At 35.4% G+C, this 18,397-nt stretch overlaps 2 protein-coding genes across 7 annotated transcripts in view; one reads left to right on the forward strand and one right to left on the reverse strand.

Annotated features, from left to right (window-relative positions):
* LOC106868062 (centrosomal protein of 135 kDa) overlaps positions 1 to 18,397 on the forward strand; it is a 46,104-nt gene that overhangs the window by 9,040 nt on the left and 18,667 nt on the right. For 4 of the 6 annotated variants that reach the window (XR_008265347.1, XM_052972299.1, XM_014913171.2 and 1 more), the window contains 7 exons: positions 7,723 to 7,851; positions 8,889 to 9,104; positions 9,799 to 9,864; positions 10,593 to 10,743; positions 11,604 to 11,878; positions 15,983 to 16,108; positions 17,885 to 17,980. Coding sequence is in view for 5 of the 6 variants with exons in the window: in XM_052972299.1 (XP_052828259.1) it covers positions 7,723 to 7,851; positions 8,889 to 9,104; positions 9,799 to 9,864; positions 10,593 to 10,743; positions 11,604 to 11,878; positions 15,983 to 16,108; positions 17,885 to 17,980 (1,059 nt within the window). In the remaining variant the exon portion in view is untranslated. Of the gene's footprint in view, positions 1 to 4,023; positions 4,076 to 5,086; positions 5,718 to 7,722; positions 7,852 to 8,888; positions 9,105 to 9,798; positions 9,865 to 10,592; positions 10,744 to 11,603; positions 11,879 to 15,982; positions 16,109 to 17,884; positions 17,981 to 18,397 lie in introns of those variants that run through there. The other 2 variants (XM_052972301.1, XM_014913173.2) reach the window with 2 other exon arrangements.
* LOC106868063 (DNA repair and recombination protein RAD54-like) lies at positions 12,431 to 15,005 on the reverse strand. Its single transcript, XM_014913174.2, has one exon. It carries the CDS (start codon positions 14,714 to 14,716, stop codon positions 12,491 to 12,493), a length of 2,226 nt encoding a protein of 741 aa, XP_014768660.1. The 5' UTR covers positions 14,717 to 15,005; the 3' UTR covers positions 12,431 to 12,490.

Here is an 18,397-nt window from a genome sequence, read left to right on the forward strand (position 1 = left end):
TTTTACCATCCTTCTCAGTAATATTTTTTGATGGCATCACCATTCTCTCAAATGTCTCGTTCTGATTATTTCAACCTTGTTTCTGCTTTTTCTTTTTCTTTTTCATTTTGTTAACAAAATTGTTTTAAAAGTTTGACAACAATATTTAAGTTTCCTGAAGGTAAAAAGCAGTTTCAATTTAGTGGTGTATATAAGTGTGTGTGTGTTTCTTCTTTTACTTCTTTCAGTCATTTGACTGCGGCCTTGCTGGAGCACCGCCTTTAGTCGAGCAAATCGACCCCAGGACTTATTTTTTTGTAAGCCCAGTACTTATTCTATCGGTCTCTTTGCTGAACTGCTAAGTTACAGGGATATAAACACACCAGTATCGGTTGTCAAGCGATGTTGGGAAGACAAAGATACACAAATATATACACACACATACATACATACATATTATAGGCTTCTTTCATTTTCCATCTATCAAATCCACTCACAAGGCTTTGGTCAGCCCAAGGCTATAGTAGAAGACACTTGCCCAAGGTGTCATGCAGTGGGATTGAACTCGGAACCATGTGGTTGGGAAGCAAGCTACTTACCACACAGCCTCTCTTGCACCTGTGTGTGTATAATCTAGAGGAATATCTATGAAGATAATAAAAAATAAAATTGTATATATTACTAATTAATTATAACGATGTTTATTAAGATATTTATTAATTTATTTCAACCAGCAAATAATTGTTCCTTCATTAGTACTTCTCAATCGTTATTTTATTAATTAGTTGAAAATTTATTTAACATTTTATTTCAGTGAAGATAATCAGTTGTCTTGTTGCATGTGATTATATTTAGGCTGTTAATTAGTTGTAAATTAATTAGTGTTTTATTTCAGTCAAAGTAATCCGTTATTTCATATATGTATATTTAAAATTTGATTAAACTAATTTAAGATTAAAGTTTATATGAATTGTGAAAATTATCTTTAATGAAACATCACCTGTAAACTACATCTTTTCGAGTTTTCATTTTCAGCATTTTAGTCTTTATTCTTAATTTTAATTAATTCATAATTAACATGACTTACAGATAGAGTAATTAAATATAGCAGTCATTGTGAAGGTAGCTGCTAAAAAAATTATATTCTATTACAAGTGTTTTAAAAAAAAGTCAACTTTTCTAAAGCTTGTCTTTAAAATTCTATTTTGACTAATATCCATATTGACACTACACACATGCTTTGTATCTTTGGTTACACATTCAGGTGTGTGAGGGATGTCTGCCCTAGGTAACCTAGGATACAAATAAGGTTGTGTCACTATGTGTGTGTGTGTAATCAAACAAATGGGTTTGTGATTCTATAGAAAAATGAGAAATTCTTTGTAGTAAAGTGTTTTAATATTGAAATACATTCATGAAGTAAATTCTTTATTTATCTTATATGTATGCTGTTAAAATATAAAATAATATAGAATTAAAATGTTACATAATTAAAATATAACTTATAATAATGATATAATATATTATAAAATATATATTGTATTGCAATTAAAATATAATATAAGAAAGATATACCATAAAACTGATTATAAATGTTGGCATTAAATATAGCATCTAAACCAAAAGACATCTTCACAAAAGGTCCTGTCCACCCGCGTGTGTGTGATTTGTATTATTTGTAGCATAAAATTTATATTTTCATATTAGGAGATGTTCACATTGAAATATATTTCTGTTGTTTTCTACAGACCTCTTGGAGGGATTTTGGTCTGTTACATCAGACTAAGAAACTCCTATCAGTTACGTTAATGACTTTGCTGTTTACAGCAGGGGTCTGTGGTTTATCTGTGCAACAATAATATGGATCTGCTCCATAAAACCGGTTCTCTATAGTTCTACTAAATATGGACATATATATATATATATATATATATGTGTGTGTGTATATAAAATCACACACACACACACACATGTATGTGTGTGTGGTCTTTTTCTTGTTCTGGTCAGTGGTAACCCCCACCTCCCAGCAATACTCTCTGGCTCTCTCTCTCTCTCTCTCTTTAAACTGAATTAGTATAATTACAGAGCAGGTTCTTAATTGTAAAAATACTTATGTAATTAAGAAATGCCATTACATAAACAGTTTTAGTAATTACAGAAAACCTCTCCAGGTCACCCTGTTTTGGCAGGTCTGTAATTAAACGAGTTCCAACAGTGACCATCACATTGTGTTCTTATTTTTTTGAAGGAAGAGAGTATCTTGGAGTACATTATTTAGTGTGTATCTACAGCAAAACACTCATGTCTGTTCCCTTGATTTAAAGTTGAGAGATTTACCTCACCTGGCGCAAAGCCACACCCCTTCACATACACCTCCCACTTCCCAGTTGAGGGATTTTTGTCTTGTAAGGTATGTGGTGACCTGGTCGATGCTGGTGCCACATAAAAAGCATTGGTGATGGTGCCATGTAAAAGCCACCGGTGCCTTGTAAAAAGCACGCAGTACATTCTGTGAAGTGGTTAGCATTAGGAAGGGCATCCAACTGTAGAAACCTGCCAGAATGGACAATGAAACCTGGTGCTGCCCCTGGCCTGGCCAGCTCCTGTCTAACCATCCAACCCATGCCAGCACAGAAGACGGACGTTAAATGATGATGATGATAATGATGATGATATAATTTGAGGGAGATTTAGCTGCTATTTCTAGCAGCTTGTATGACTATATAAAGACGCCTTCATTGACTTTAATTAGTCATTAATGAATGTTGTGTTGTTAGCTTCTCATTTACAGCCTTATGTATCCACTCTCCCTCTCCTGCATCGTTAGTCAAGTCACTTAACTCACATTTACACATCAATGGAACATACTTCATCCACTTCATGGAGGCATCATCAATGCAGGAGTCTCTCAGCAGTTGCATGATCTGCTAGAAATACCAACCAAATCTCCCTCAAAATATTCAGGTGTAGCTGTGTGATTAAGAAGTTCTCTTTCCAGTCACATGGTTTTGGGTTCAGTCCCACTGCATGGCATTTTGGGCAAAAGTCTTTTACTCTAACCCTGGGCTGAACAAACTCTTGTGATCAAATTTGGAAAATGGAAACTAAAAAAGCCCATTGTATGTGTGTGTGTGTGTGTGTGTGTTTCCCTGTTTTGACATCATGTGATGTAGGAGCATGGGGCAATAATGCCTTTCCTGGAAACAGGTGGAGGTTGGTGACAAGAAAGGCATCCAGCCATGGTTGTTGTCTAGTGCCCAGTTGACTCCACTTACTGTCTCTTAAATGAGAATTAATCTAATTAACCATAAGAATTCATTAGTTGTTTCTGTATTATAATTATAGATATATATATATGTGTGTGTGTATATATACTCACACACACATACATGTACATGTGTGTGTATATATATATATACACACGTATGTATCTGTGTGTATGTGTATTGCGAGAAATGTGCAGCAACTTAGTCTAGTCATGTTTCATACTATACCCATTCACATTTGCTGTTGATGTGTGTATGTTTGTACACACACACACACACACACACACACAATAGGTTGACTGCTTACAACATGTCTTGGCATGTTGATGGTCTGAAACTTTCTGATATATCAAATTTTGGTTTGCTTTTTTCATTGATGCTAAACACAATTGCATTCCATGTTATACACTTTGATATATTGTACACTTATGTGTGTGTATAAATGTTTGTATATGTATTGAGAGTGTATGTGTGTATATATATATATATATATTTGTTCATAGGTAGGGGACAACACTTGTTGACTGATGTTTTGTCAATCAACCTAACAAGCGAGGAAAGCTAAAGTTGACCTCAACAGAATTTGAGCTTAGCATGAAAGGATTTCAGTAAATAATCCAAAGTATTTAGTGTGTGTGTGTGTGTAGGGGGCAATGTATCTTCCAGTTCAATGTCTATGATGATGATGATAATAATAATAATAATAATAATAATAATAATTATTATTATTATTATTATTATTATTATTTCATTTATTGGCAGAGTCAACCTTGGTGGAATTCGAACTCAGAACGTAAAGATGGATGAAATACTACTAAGCATTTTGCCTGGTATGCTAACGATTTTGTCAGCTTGCCATCTTAATAATAATAATAATAATAATAATAATAATAATAACAACCTTTATAATAATAACCCTTATAATAATTATAATCTTAACTAAGTCTTATTCTCGTATAAAATATATCCATTGATCAGCTGAGACAAAGGAAAGGTAAAATTGCTTAGAAAAATTTATTGATTTCTAATTCACGACTTATTGATTTTGAACATATGTGCAGGGGTAGGAGGCATGTAGTTATTGATTAAATCCTTACCAGTAACACACTGGTACCTCTCTACACTCAAAATAAGGCTGGTTATTACTATGAATATGGTGCTTGTGTATCCAAAAACCTAGTCTTCAGCAGTGTATTATAACAGTGCAAGTAATATAGATATGTGTGTGGCTTAAGTTAAGGCGTGTAGCTTAGTGGTTTGGTCATGAGTTCGATTCCCAGTGGCACGTTGTATCCTTGAGCAAGACACTTCATTTTGCAATTGCTCCAGTCCGATGAGTTGTACCCGTAATTTCCAAAGGGCCAGCCTTGTCACATTCTGTGTCATGCTGAATCTCCTTGACAACTACATCAAAGATACGTGTGTCTGTGGAGTACTCAGCCAGTTTCATGTGAATTTCATGAGCTGGCTGTTCCATTGATCAGATCAACGGGAATCCTGGTGGTCGTAACCGATGGAGTTCCGGTTCTATTGGATTGCTTATCAATGCTCAGCTTAGTTTCTCAGGCCAAACAGAGTGTGATAAGCGGTTGCTTGGTTGTTGAAGAGAGGTGGTAGGGTGGGGTGGGACCCGGACACTCTACCTTCCTCTTCCCCAAAACACACACACACAGAAACAAAGCAAAAACTCTTGAGACTTTTACACTGAACTCATTATTGAGTGATTAATTGATTTTATAGTATTTACAGTTGCCACCCCCCCCTACTTTTACACTTAGTTGCTGTTTTGTACACACACACGTACACACACGTATCTATGTGTGCGTATGACTGGCATTCTTCACTCATGTTTGTTGTTATTGTTGTAGTAACGGTAGAGTACAGTGTTTTTCATGATCAAGTTCATCTGGGATATAGATTTTAAAAAAACACTAAAGAGGCTGATGGTGATGATGATGATGATGCTGATGGCTGCTCTATTGATTTATATAAGAAAGCCCTACTAAACAAATGCTAAACATTGATCAGTTATTGACTCTTTCACACACTCTCTCTCTCTCGACTGTGTAGCATTCTTGTTTTTGTGTTATGAATGATTGAGTTTAACATTTTTAGGTGTGAAACCTACATAGAAAACGATCTGCAAATGTAATAATCTCGTCATCTTCATCATTAGACATAGAGAGAGAGGTGTGAGGGAGAGGTTTGACCTGCATGTGGACCTGGGCTGTGGGGTCTGGTCTATGCGTGCGCACTTGCACTTGTTGCAAATTGCTGAGAAGTTTTGTCAAACTACTGATCGAAGTCACAGTGCTCCAGCAGGGCTGTTGTCATTTCTTCAAGGAATGGTCGTCTGTGGAAAGCTCAGCATTCACTTGATCTCACAACCAATGGATTTAATCTTCTTTTACAAATTGTTTTGGATGGTATTGTGAAAGCTGGTAACAGCTGGTGGAATGACACACACTGTAGGTAGGTATATGCACACATCCATTCACACACACACACACACTTAGTGCGAAAGGTTCCAGCTATTGGTATACCACACTGTAAATGGTGGGTATGGGCACATACAGACATGCATGTGGCTTGACTGACTGAAGCTTCAGAGTCACTGTCAACAACATTCACGTTTCTCCCTCCCCCACCGCTTGACAACCAGTGTTGGTGTATTTATGTCATTGTAACTTAGCAGTTTGGCAAAAGAGATTGATAGAATAACTATCAGGCTTTACAAAAAGATAATACGTACTGGACTTGATTTATTCAAGTAAAATCCTTTGAGGTGGTGCCCCAGCATGGCCACAGTCTAATGAGTGAAACAAATAAAAGATATATATATATATACATATATATATATATATATATATATATATATATATATATATATATATATATATATATATACATATATACATATACACACACACATATACATACACACGCACTAGTAAATTAAGTTTTGGAGGATGTTTAAGTGGATCTTAATGAATTCATTAACAGTGAAACCTGTCCGTTTGTCCTCATCACAAACTACTTGAAAAGGCCCTCAATTGAGACCCTAATTCTAAAGCAAGTTTAAATACATAACAATATGACTATTTATATGTATTTCCTTTTTATTTGTTTCCAATCAATTTTGGATGTTTGTGGTTTTTGCACAAATCACTTTACCCCATGAAAATGATGAATTATTAAATATCTTTATATTGTAGTGATCATACAAAATGGCTATAAATGTTTTCGTTTTTGTGTGTTTGTGTTCTTAAATAACTAATCAGACTCTCCCACAATTGATTTTATGTAAGATCTCAGTTCAAGTTTGCAAACAGCTACAATTGTCATTTATCTTTATATTGATTTCTTCTTTGACCAACCCCGAAAACTCAACTTTTTTGCTATTTAAATGCTGTATGTATATTTGATTAATTCATATCCAGCATCTAAGGTGGATAAATAATTAGTGTGCCTGTAAAGTTTTAGAATTCAGTTTTGATGCAGTGGAAAATTGAGATGTGCAGAAATATGGCCACATATACACACATATATATATGCCAGTCCTCTTTATGTGTCAATTTTCCATGTGATTCTTGTGACTTATTGATCAAGTGTGAGAGATTTTAACGAACCTGTTACTATGTCTGAATACTGGATGATTGGTAAAAGGAAACTGTGATCATCGTCGTTGTCATTTAACATCTACTTTTCCATGCTTTCATGGGTCAGGCACAATTTGTTAAAGTAGATTTCTACAGCCAGATGCTCTTCCTGTCACCAACCCATACCTCCTGTCTCCAAAGAAGGTAATTTTTCCCAATGACCAGACATGTTTTAATAGAAGATAGGAAAAGGACACTACTTTCATGACAGTGACACTCAGGGGAAAATTCCAAGGGGTGTCTTCTGAATGAAGAACATAAGTTAAGTCCTGGCTAACATACTTAATGTGATAAGCTATGTGTAAAAATTGCAATTGTTTATTACATTTGTCTCTGTAGTAAATGGCAAATCTTCACAGCAAGAACTGAAAGGAATCATCAAAGTCAACACTGTGATTGTAAAGCTGAAGAATTCTGATTTTTTACCAAACTTCTTCAGAATAAAACAACAGATTTTATCATTTCAATGACGCCACAAATTAATCTCAAGTTCAGTTTTGTACGTAATGATTGTTATCATTGTTTTGGATCGACAACTGTGGCATAAATATAAACGTACAGTTTTTCTTTCTGAGAGTACTTTATTAGACTTAAATACAGATTAGAACCAGATTATATCATGGTATTGTAAGAACAGGATTATCATAAAGAATAACTATCTTTGGTAGGTGTGTGATACTCATTCAACATACCTGGAATTTATAAACTCCTGCTGAACCTGTTTTATTCATTTGTGATAATTCTATTTTGAAATTGTAAAAGTTCTGTTGATCTAAACTTGTATTTTTGATTTTTCTGTTTCTTAAAATCTCTTTTAGGTTTCTGCAAGAGATGATGAAATAGACAGATTAAACAAAATGTTGAGTGGAGGCCGACCATCAGATACATTGGCCCTTGAGGTCAAAAACAGAGCCAATGAAAAGATGATTTCTCACCTTAACATCCAGGTATTTAATTATTGTATACATTTAATTGGATGAGATTAATTAATGTTAATAAGATTATTATTTTTCAGACTCACTAGCTTCATCTTCAAACATGAAATGGTTTTCAATATTTACATAGTATGGCCATGCTATATGTATGGAACGATGCAATGTGTATGGAGAAATATCAAGTAATCCAAATGGAAGGAATTTATGGAGGAGTAAGACTGAAGGAAGCATGGGAATAAATGGTGAAGGTTGATCTCAGAACATTGAACTTGAAGGAATTGAGTTGGCAACGGATGCAAAAATGGTGAGATGCTGTGTTGGAGATGACCTATCCAGCTCATCAAGCGTGGAAAAATGGATGTAAGATGCTGTTGTGGCTGCTGCTGATGATGGCTACATTTCAATCAGTTTGATCCCTGATTGTGGCCGAGTAGAGAGAATTGCCATTACTCTTAATGTAGAATTAAAGGCTTCAGTTGTATGTATTCAGGAATAAGATGCTTGGTAATGATCAGAAATCAATCCAGTCGACACATTGTGTAGATGAAAATTCAAAAAAAAAATATTTAGTCTGTAAAAATAAAGTTAATCATCACCAAAGAAAAATTTAAGCAAAACTAACTTAATTTTGTCAAATATTTTGATGGTCATTGTTTTTCAAGGTAAACCAAAAAAAAAAATCAATAAATATATAAATATAGTTATTGTTGTTCCTTGTTTGATGTACAATGTTACCAACTCTTCATTATAAAAGACTCAAAAGCAATCAGTGGAATTCCGTGATATTTTAATTATTAAAAACCTATATGCTACATGAATAAGCCTGTTTTTCTCTGTGCAGTGTATTGGCTTTTGACTATTAAATATTATTAATCAGTGGAAATTCCACATTTACATGTTTTTACTTCTATATTGATGAATAAATTTAATCTTCATAGCCTGACATTGTTTTATTATATTCAAAATTCTAAATGTAAATAAGGCAAATAATGTACATAATTCCTCATCTCTTAAATATAGAACTGTACTTTTTTATGTTGTTGTATCAGGTGGATATCTTGCAAGAACAGAACCGAGAATTACAGCAACGTCTTCGGGAAAGCACTGAGAAGAGAGATGATGTCCAGGATGAGGTGATTAAGTTGAATAAGAAGAATGCTGACCTCCAATTGCAGATGAGAAATATTGACCGTAAAGCTAAACTGTTGCAAAATGATAAGGAATATGTAGTGAAAGCAGCTGACTCTGAAATACATGTCGCAAAGGTGAGCAGATTCTTGTGGCAGTTTAACTCTTTAAAAAGAAGTGGTGTAAAATAATTTAGGTCTTATATTTATTTTGGTTTAAGAAATAATAAAATCTAAAGAAATTTTAGTGATGATCACATCAACATTTGGTAATTAAAGAGTTTAGAAGTAAAATAACTAAAACAATAAATATATAGAAATATTTCCATCTTTTTAGATCTCTTTTCTTTCTATTAATGAAAAATAACAAAGAGTTATCATTTCTTGGCATTTCCTTTTGCTAGGAACAGACTTTTCTTTGAATAATTTATCTTGATACACAAAGCCATACAGTCTTTCTTTTGATAATACTTTCAGCATCAAATTCCAATTCACCAACAGTACACCTGACCCCCGCCCCGCCCTCATTTCTTTTTTCTTTAGACTTTTTCACCGTTATGTTTTCTGATGAGTTGTGGTGCAGCACCTGATCACTGAGTGCAATAAGTTCATTATTATTATTATTATTATTATTATTTAATATTCGAAACAAGTGATACAGTAATTACACTGATTGTAATTACTTGTATAGGGCAGTGGTGGTGGGTATGTAAGGGTTGGAGAAGATAATTACTAATATCAGATTAAAATGATAATCTATGCTAAATGTCTAATTATTATCAGCCATGTTAAGAAATATGACTCTATAATTTTGGTTTTGGTTTGGTTCCAGAAAGAACTACTTAAATCACGGCAACAACTTGACGATTTAGATCGTTGTATATCACAGCTGAAGTCTGTAAGTAGTTTATAAGAGGTTTCTTGTTTATAAAAAATATAAATTTTACATTTTGTTTTATGATTGGCAAAACTTGAAAAAATATATACAAAACCCAAGGTTGTTGTTAGAAAAAATGAGGGCAGATTCTGCTGTGGCCCTTGTTGTGGTCAAGATCTCAGGTTTGTGAGACTGATGTGATTGATAGTCATCTGAAACATCTAGCTGAATGGTATCATTGAGAACCGGACAAACGTGCGGCTTGCCAGTGACCCTTCATGTATGATCGATAAAGGTATGCTGGTGGAATTCCTCTTTTCTCATCAAAATATATGAGTTGTTGAAGAAATAGTTCAAAGTGGGTGATGGATTACATTTACCACCCAAATACAAGAATGGACCCTCTGATGAGATTCTTCAGTTTCTGCCTTCCTCATTAAACTTTCAAGGCCCCGCGAGAAGTCACTTGCCTAAGGTGCTGTGCAGAGGAATTGAACATGAAACTATAGCTGCAAAGCAATCTTCATAATGACACTTGTCATGCCTGGATAGAATTCTTTATTCCATATTGACACAGTTCTCCTCACTGTCTGTAGAAATAGGTACCAGCTCACCTGGGGAAATCACCCGTGGTAGACTGGTGTCATATCCAGGGGATTTATCTCTGTTTTATGCCATGAAACTAGAGCTAAATGCACTGGGCCCTTGGTGTAGGAGATTTGAAATATTTTGATAATCTTAAATTGTAGGAGAATGAACAGCTCCAAATGGAATTGGAAGATTCAGAGACTCAGAACAGCAATAAAACAACCAGCCTGAAGAAACTGGAGATGTTGCTGGACAAAGTTCAAGAAGAAAAACGTCGCATGATACATAAAGTGAATAAACTAACGGCCAACGGTAAGTCAAGAAATCATCATCATCATCATCAGCAGCAACAACAACAGCTTATGTCTTCTTTCCATGATGGTATGAGCTGAAATCATTAATTTGATTTAAAAATTATTAATGAAACAACATCAACTTCTGTTTTTTTTTGCTGAAGAGGAAATTAATTTCAGTTGAGTATCAGCAGGATAATTTGTCCTTGCAATGGTAGATTAATTGTTCACTCATATTCATAATGAAATATAAATATATATATGTATATATGTGTGTGTGTATGTATATATATCACTCACAGATCTCTTAGTTTTATGAACTGAGGTGAATAGGATGCTAAAGAGGTTTAATGATATTGAAACATGTCTATTGCTTTCACCAGCAAAAAACAATAATAAGACAGTGAAATGATTCACAGGAAATATTGTACAACCATACAAGAAAAGTTTACCATTATTCTTAACTTTAATTTCCAATGTTTCTCAAAACATCTTTTTATATACAGAGTCTGTGTCGTCTGTTTATCAAAAATACAAATATCTGAAGAAAAAACAAAAAAATAGGTTTTTTTTTTTAATAATTGCTCACAATGCTGAAATTTTCTTTTTTGTGAAAATATTTACATTCTGTTGATGTCATAAGGATTTAAGAACTTCAAGAATGTGAAATAATTCTTTATAGGAAGAGTGAATCTCAAAGTAAATAAATCTCCAATTAAGTCTACATTGAGTTAAAACATTTGGGATAGAAGTCAAAGGTTGCTTGTGGGACTTCTTTTTAAAATGTTTTTGGTTGTTATTTATAGCTTTATTTGCTTCAAGTTCCACCGTTCTTTAAAAGAGATTACATTTTATTTTTTAAAAATTTTCTGATATCAGAGAAAGAACTGATTTTAGAGAATGAACAGCTAAAGCACAGAGGCGCCATAACCAAAAAAGGTAAAGTTCCACCTCGAGTCGAAAGTTTGATTAAAACTCTTGAAGAAGACCGAAACTATTACCGTGACCAAGCTGCGAGTCTACAAAAGACGATACAAAATGATTCGAGTGGAAACAGCAATCGGAAGATCACCGGTGGGTCTAGACTGACTAGGTCCAGGTCAGCAAGTCCTAATAAAGAAATGATATCTCTTCCTGATAAACTTGACAAGAAGGTGAGTCGACTTTATTGTCTAAGCTTATGCTCAGAATTGTTTAGGAATGTAAATAAAAATGTCTGAGTTGTGGCAATCAATCGGAGTGGATCTTGTAAAACAGTCCCAAAATAATTTGGACCAAATTCATATTTTATATCTTTCAGACATTAAATGAAAGTTAAGATTAAAGAAATTTATTTTTAAATGATTTCCTAATAAGAGAAAGTATTACAAATTTTTGATGTTTTTTGTTTTTTTTTAATGTGGAAAGAACTCAGCATTTGGTACAATTTGGGAAAAAAGAAAGGAAAAAACGTTTGTTTTGTGTCTGTAATAACATCTTTTACTATTTCTGAGAAGCCTTTCAGGATTTTAGCTGTGACTAACCTGAATTCTATTTTGGAAATTCTCTTCAGAAGAATTCTGGCAAATTTGAGATTCTTGTTGTCTAAAATTCTGTTTTACAGAGGTTTGGTTGCAGGCTTCACATTTAATTAAGTTGAAACAAACAAACAAAATTTTAAAAATATATTTTCAAGTTTTGCAACAACTAAAATGAACACCATTGAATAAATAAATAAATGTTTATTTTTGGCAAGAAAAAAAAAAGTGAGCGGAAGTAGTTAGTATTTAGACAGTTTTTCTTTGTTCCTCATGAGACCTGTGATAGAATATAAAACTAACGGTTGGGTGCCAAGCCATTTTTAACATAGTGTCTACAATTCCTTTTTTGTCAATGCCATGATGCCATTGTGAAAGATCGGAATTACAATTAGAGTTTTCTGGTGGACTTTTCACTTGGATATTGTTAACACATCGACGGCATTTGAATTTATCATGTGTGTCACTCTTAGTGTCTTCATTCAGTTGAAACAAATTTCTTAAATCTTCCCGGCTAAAATGCCTCTCTGCATCTTCATTATCGACCACACAACTACTTAATGCCTTTTTGTGTGCTTGGCGCTGGAAGATCATTTCTTCAATTGAGCCAGTGGCAACAAGTCTGTAAATGTAACATTGCTTCTTTTGTCCATCACGCCAACATCTGGCCATAGCTTGGTCGTCATTGGCTGGATTCCAATCAGGATCAAACATCACTAAGCGATTAGCGCCAATCAAATTAAGGCCACACCCACCGGCTTTGCTACTGAGCATGAAAATAAATGCTGTACTGAGTGGATCATTGAATTTTTCAACAATTTTTGCTCGTTTTTTCACCGACATTGTTCCATCAAGTCTGACCCAGGAATAGTTTCTCTGTTTACATAAATTTTCAAACAAGTCTAAAGTATTTGTGTAATTAGAAACCAACACTACTTTATCATTGGAGTTGGCTTTTATCACAGCCAGCAGATAATCTAACAAAAGGAATTTACCAGATAATTCTGGCAACAAAATTTTTGGATTATAATTGCCAGGAAATACCCCAAGACAGTTTTCAAAGCCATCAACCTGTTGAATGCATTTGTCATAAATCAAATCAGGGTGGTTACACAGTTTCTTCAAAGATGTGATGGCTGCAAGTGAACTTGCTGTCATTTTCCCATCTCGGTTTTCAATTAAAGCTTGAGCAGCTTTAGATTTCACAAACCGTTTGTACAATTCCATTTGGATTGGCGTCATATTACAGCAGATAACCTGTTCAATTTTCACGGGGAGATATTTTGTTAGTAGTTCTTGTGTACGACGAATAATACATCTGTTGACTGTTTCTAATAATTCTTTTAGTTTTTCTTGACCTTTTTGGTGTTCAGCATCAGAAGCATCAGCATCCCTTCCTCGAAGAATAGGATTCTCAAAATTCTTCTTGAATTCTTTAGCAGTTCCCAAAACTCCCATATTGACAAAGTGAACTAAACTGAAATACTCCAAAAGATCGTTCTGGATTGGTGTACCAGACAATAACAGTCTTTTCTGAACATTAAGTTTGTCTAATGCTTGGTAGGTTTGGTTCTCTGAGTTTTTGAGTCGATGTCCTTCGTCACAGATGATCAGACCTACACTACCCTGGTGAAGTACTGCTGCATGAAGTCGGAATGTCTCATAGGAAATAATTAACACGTTATTAGTGATTCGGTGACCCTGTGATCTCATGAAGTGATTTAAATTGCGGTCAATTTCACTCTTACTGCCCGAATCCACCACCAACGGGTTTATCTTCCCCGGTAACCATTTATTGATTTCGTTGGCCCAATTCTTGACCAAACTGCTGGGAGATACAATGGCAGCTTTGTTAATCATTGGACAACAGTCTGGACTCTGGCGAAGCAGTGTCCACATTAATGTGATACACTGCAACGTTTTCCCTAAACCCATTTCGTCAGCCATTATACAACCGTAACTGTTTTCTATCTGTTGTCCAGTTACACAATCGTACATAAATTTAACCCCTTCTCGTTGATGAGGACGTAACACTTTGGACAACAAAGGGTCAACAACTACATGGACAGGCAACTTTTCAGAGTTCATTTTCACCAGCTCATGAGCTGAGAGTTCCGGTGGAGAATACAAAATCAAGGCCCCTTCTTCGTCAGGGTCGTGCAGAGCATTTCGAGTTCCTTGCCTACGAACTCCCAAAGCTTTACTGGAAAGCGTCGCGCCTGTATAATTTAGAATTGGTATTCGGAAAGGCTTCGATAAGATTTTACGGATAAAGGCCTCATGTTCAGAATGATTAGGTGTGGCGTATATGAATTTATTGTTGTCAAGGGTTGTCAAAGCCGGACGTTGTGATGCTGATGATGATACTGATGATGTATCAAGAGGTCGGCATTTTTTAAACTGAGTGAAATGGTTAACATCATCGAGTTTCCTTTTACAGGTTGATACTTTACTCGGGGCTAGACTTCGCCGCATCCTTCTACCACTCCGACTAGATTTATCACCAATACAATGTTGTGTGTGTGTGTGTATTACAGTAAAATACTTGGTCTAACAATCGGGAATATTCAAAATAAACATGGTCGACGACAATAAAAATGTTCTTTTTTACAAAGTTTGTTGTTTAATACGAGAAAATTTACTCACTTCTGTCGGCAGCTAACAAACACTCATAATTAACTCGTAATTAATTAATAATTAACAGACAATGATCGAAATGTCTGTTTCCACGTTTACCCGCCATATTATTTGTAATCTGTACAACGCCCTCTATCCACGTTTAACTTCATAAATCAGAGTCATCTCCCTTGTTTCGTCTACTTTCGTTTGTTTTCCTTCAAATGTCTAATTCCGTTCAAAATTTGAACTCTCTTTGTTTCTAATTAAATTTCAATTGGAAATTTCGTCTTTGCAATGTTTTTGCTCAGGTTTTCATTTTTTAAAAATTTGTTTCTCTCACCCTTTACCTTTGTTCTGAAATCGCCCCTCAATTCACACCTGATGTCTTGAAAAGAAAGGATACATTGAGCTGTTTAGACTCTCAAATACAAAGAGGCAGTGATCATGGCTGGAGTGCCTTCTGCGCAGAAGTCTGCTGGGTCCTGGTCGAATGGGATTAAAAAATAACACCAACAAAAAGCTTTCCGGCGATCTTTCGGTACGAATCCTAAATATCGGCCTTTTCCGTAAAAAGTGTCTTCGGCGATCTTTACCAAAGATCGGCCTTTTCCATAACACCCGCACGATCTTCGCTACGGTGTTAGGGTTAGGGTTTTAGTGTCAGAGGGACGGAATTCCCTAACGCAAACCCTAAAACCCAAACCCTAACCTAACCCTAACTCGAAACCCTTCAAAATAAATCGCGCTCTCTGTATGTCTTTCGCTGTTATGACGTCGTTTCCCTGTTTCTCTCCAACACTTTTTACGGAAAACGCCGATCTTCGGTAAAGATCGTGGAAGACACTTTTTACGGAAAAGGCCGATATTTAGGACTCGTACCGAAAGATCGCCGTGTTGTGGTTAATGTTTTATTGAAAGCTGAGAATTTCTTTTGTGCAGAACAAAAACAGGAATTTAGTCATGACAATGAAATTAAAAAAACTTAACTTCATATATAGCTGTGTATATATATGTGTGTGTGTTAGTGTGTGTCTATTTCTATATAGATATGTATATATATATGTATAAGTTTCGTTGTGTGTTTCCACATACCAATAGTTGTTTGTATATTTATATTTTTAGACAATTTCTCATTATGAACGAATATGTCAGTTGTTGGAGCAAGAACGTGATTACTTTAAATCCGAATACGAACAGCTGAAAGCTATCAGGAGATCCACGAGTCCCAAACGTCCTCAATCTAACAAGGTGAGATTCCATTCTTCTGCTGTCTTTGGGAGAAAACCTTTCTAAAAGAAGTGGATGTCAACCTTAAATGACTTCAATTAGTTTTAGTGTTAACATAACCAATGAAGTGAGCATCAATAATTAATAAGAGATAATTGCATGACGAGGAAAAGACAATATCACTCAATGATTTGTATTATTTTAATAAACTTGGCAAGTGTAGGAGATAATTCCAGTCATGTTTCAGTTTTGTTAAGTCTCTTCAGCAAAGTATAAACTTCACTATACTTGCTAAATTAATGAAAAAAAAAATTCCTGAGTTGGTGTACAATATTGTACATGCAACACACACACAGATTGATTATTAGTTGTTTCCTCAATGTAAATGACAGTTTTTTTACTTTAGTTTTGCCATTTAGCCTCCCCTAATTGCAGAAACCTATGGTTGAAGATATTCCAGCCATATTCTTCCCAACAGTTTCCAGTGCACAAGAAATCTTGCACTAAATTATCCCATGTGTCCCTTTATATTAGGAGAATGTAATTTGAGAGAGAGCTAAATACTTGTTCTTTCAAGTCAGCTAATTAGAATTCAATTATTAACATAATATATGTATATTTAGCCTCATTCTGGCAAGGGTTATCTCCCTTAATCTTTGTATTTAGAATTAACCATTAAACTAATAAGTTTTTCTCGCCATGGTTAATTTACTTTTTAACTGTTCCATGCTATTCAACGGATCTGTCTACGTCTACCTTGTTCTCTCGTTTCTTTGGACAGTATATTACATGAGAAAAAGTTGCCAGCCTCGGGCTTAACCCGTTCCTATTTCTTGAAGGAAAGGAACACTGTGAATGGTTTTCCACAGCACTTTCACGGCACTGTGAACTTGAATTCTGAGAGAGAGAGAGAGAAAAGTTCTTTAATTCGATTCGATGTAATTTTAATTGTTTGAACCATTTTCGTTGCCTTAGCTTATCACCACCCAGCTGCACTCTTTCACAGGTTCCTGCGACTCTGTTGCCATCCAATTCTATTATTCATATTTGGATTTGAGATTTGAGTCATGATGAATCTTCTATTTGTTGATTCCATCGGATGTGTTGCAGTTACTCTCTTGATTGACCTTGGTGACTCTGACCGTTGACCTTCTTGGATTCCTCTGCTCAGCATCAATGTAAGAAGCACCATTGGCTTAGTTGAGCCCTTCTGCTAACCCCTTCACTGCCCACTGTGCTGCAGTCCCATGACTTTGCTGCATCCCTGGCCAAAGGGCAGCCGGGAACTGTGCAGGTTTTGGTTATTACTCCATGAGCCATTTCCAAAGTTCCCACCTACCCTAGCACACAGAAATGATTGCATAATGAATTATTTGTACTAATAATGAGGAAAGCACAAAGATACTTGGCCTAGTGGTTAGGGGTTAGGGGCTCACAATCATGATAGCGTGGGTTCAATTCCTGGACAAGACATTGTGTCCTTGAGCAAGGCTATAGTCTCCTCTCCTGAACATGAGAACCTGTTAGGTGCTGGTGCAGCCCTCTCCAACATCATCTGTCACATCTTAAATGTGCCACTGGGTCAAAAAATGGGAGGTGGATGACTGGTTGTCTGTGTCTGCTCATGACTCCACAGGCACCTAAAACAATTAGTGAAAGCATGGTAGATGCTAGCAAACCCTACTTGCTTGCAGTTGATGGCTGGCTCTTTCTTTACTAGTGATGATAGCAACCCTTTATGTTGCTCAGATGAACAGTTATGATTTGTCACTCATGTTTCTGAACATTTATTGTTAGAACCAGAATTTCAATGACGAAGAATTGCAGAAAGCAAGAGAAGAAAGGGACAAGATGAAAGACATGCTTGAGAAATTTGAACGTCATATGAACGAGGTAAGAATTGTATGTGTGTGTGTGTGTGAATTGAAGGCTAGGCAGAAGACTGTACCATGCTTCACTGCTTTGGCATGGTTTTTATGGCTGGATGCCCTTCCTTACACCAACCGCTGTACAGAGTAGACTGAGATCAGTTTTGGCATGATTCTTTACAGTTGGATGCCCTTCCAAATGCCAACCACTTTACAATGTGGACTGGATGCCTTTCCTGTTGCCAACCATCACCTGTTTCTCTTCCATGGCCAGGCATGTTTTTCACAGAAGACTATTGGAAATGAAGGACACTGCTTGTATGCTAGTGACATTCATTTACAACTGTTATGCAATATAAAGACAATGAGACATAGACATGCACTCACTCACTCACACACACAAACACATGCACACACACATTCATATATATATATATATATA

Source organism: Octopus bimaculoides, chromosome 13 (assembly GCF_001194135.2).
Source record: "Octopus bimaculoides isolate UCB-OBI-ISO-001 chromosome 13, ASM119413v2, whole genome shotgun sequence".
Taxonomy (NCBI): Eukaryota; Metazoa; Mollusca; class Cephalopoda; order Octopoda; family Octopodidae; genus Octopus; species Octopus bimaculoides.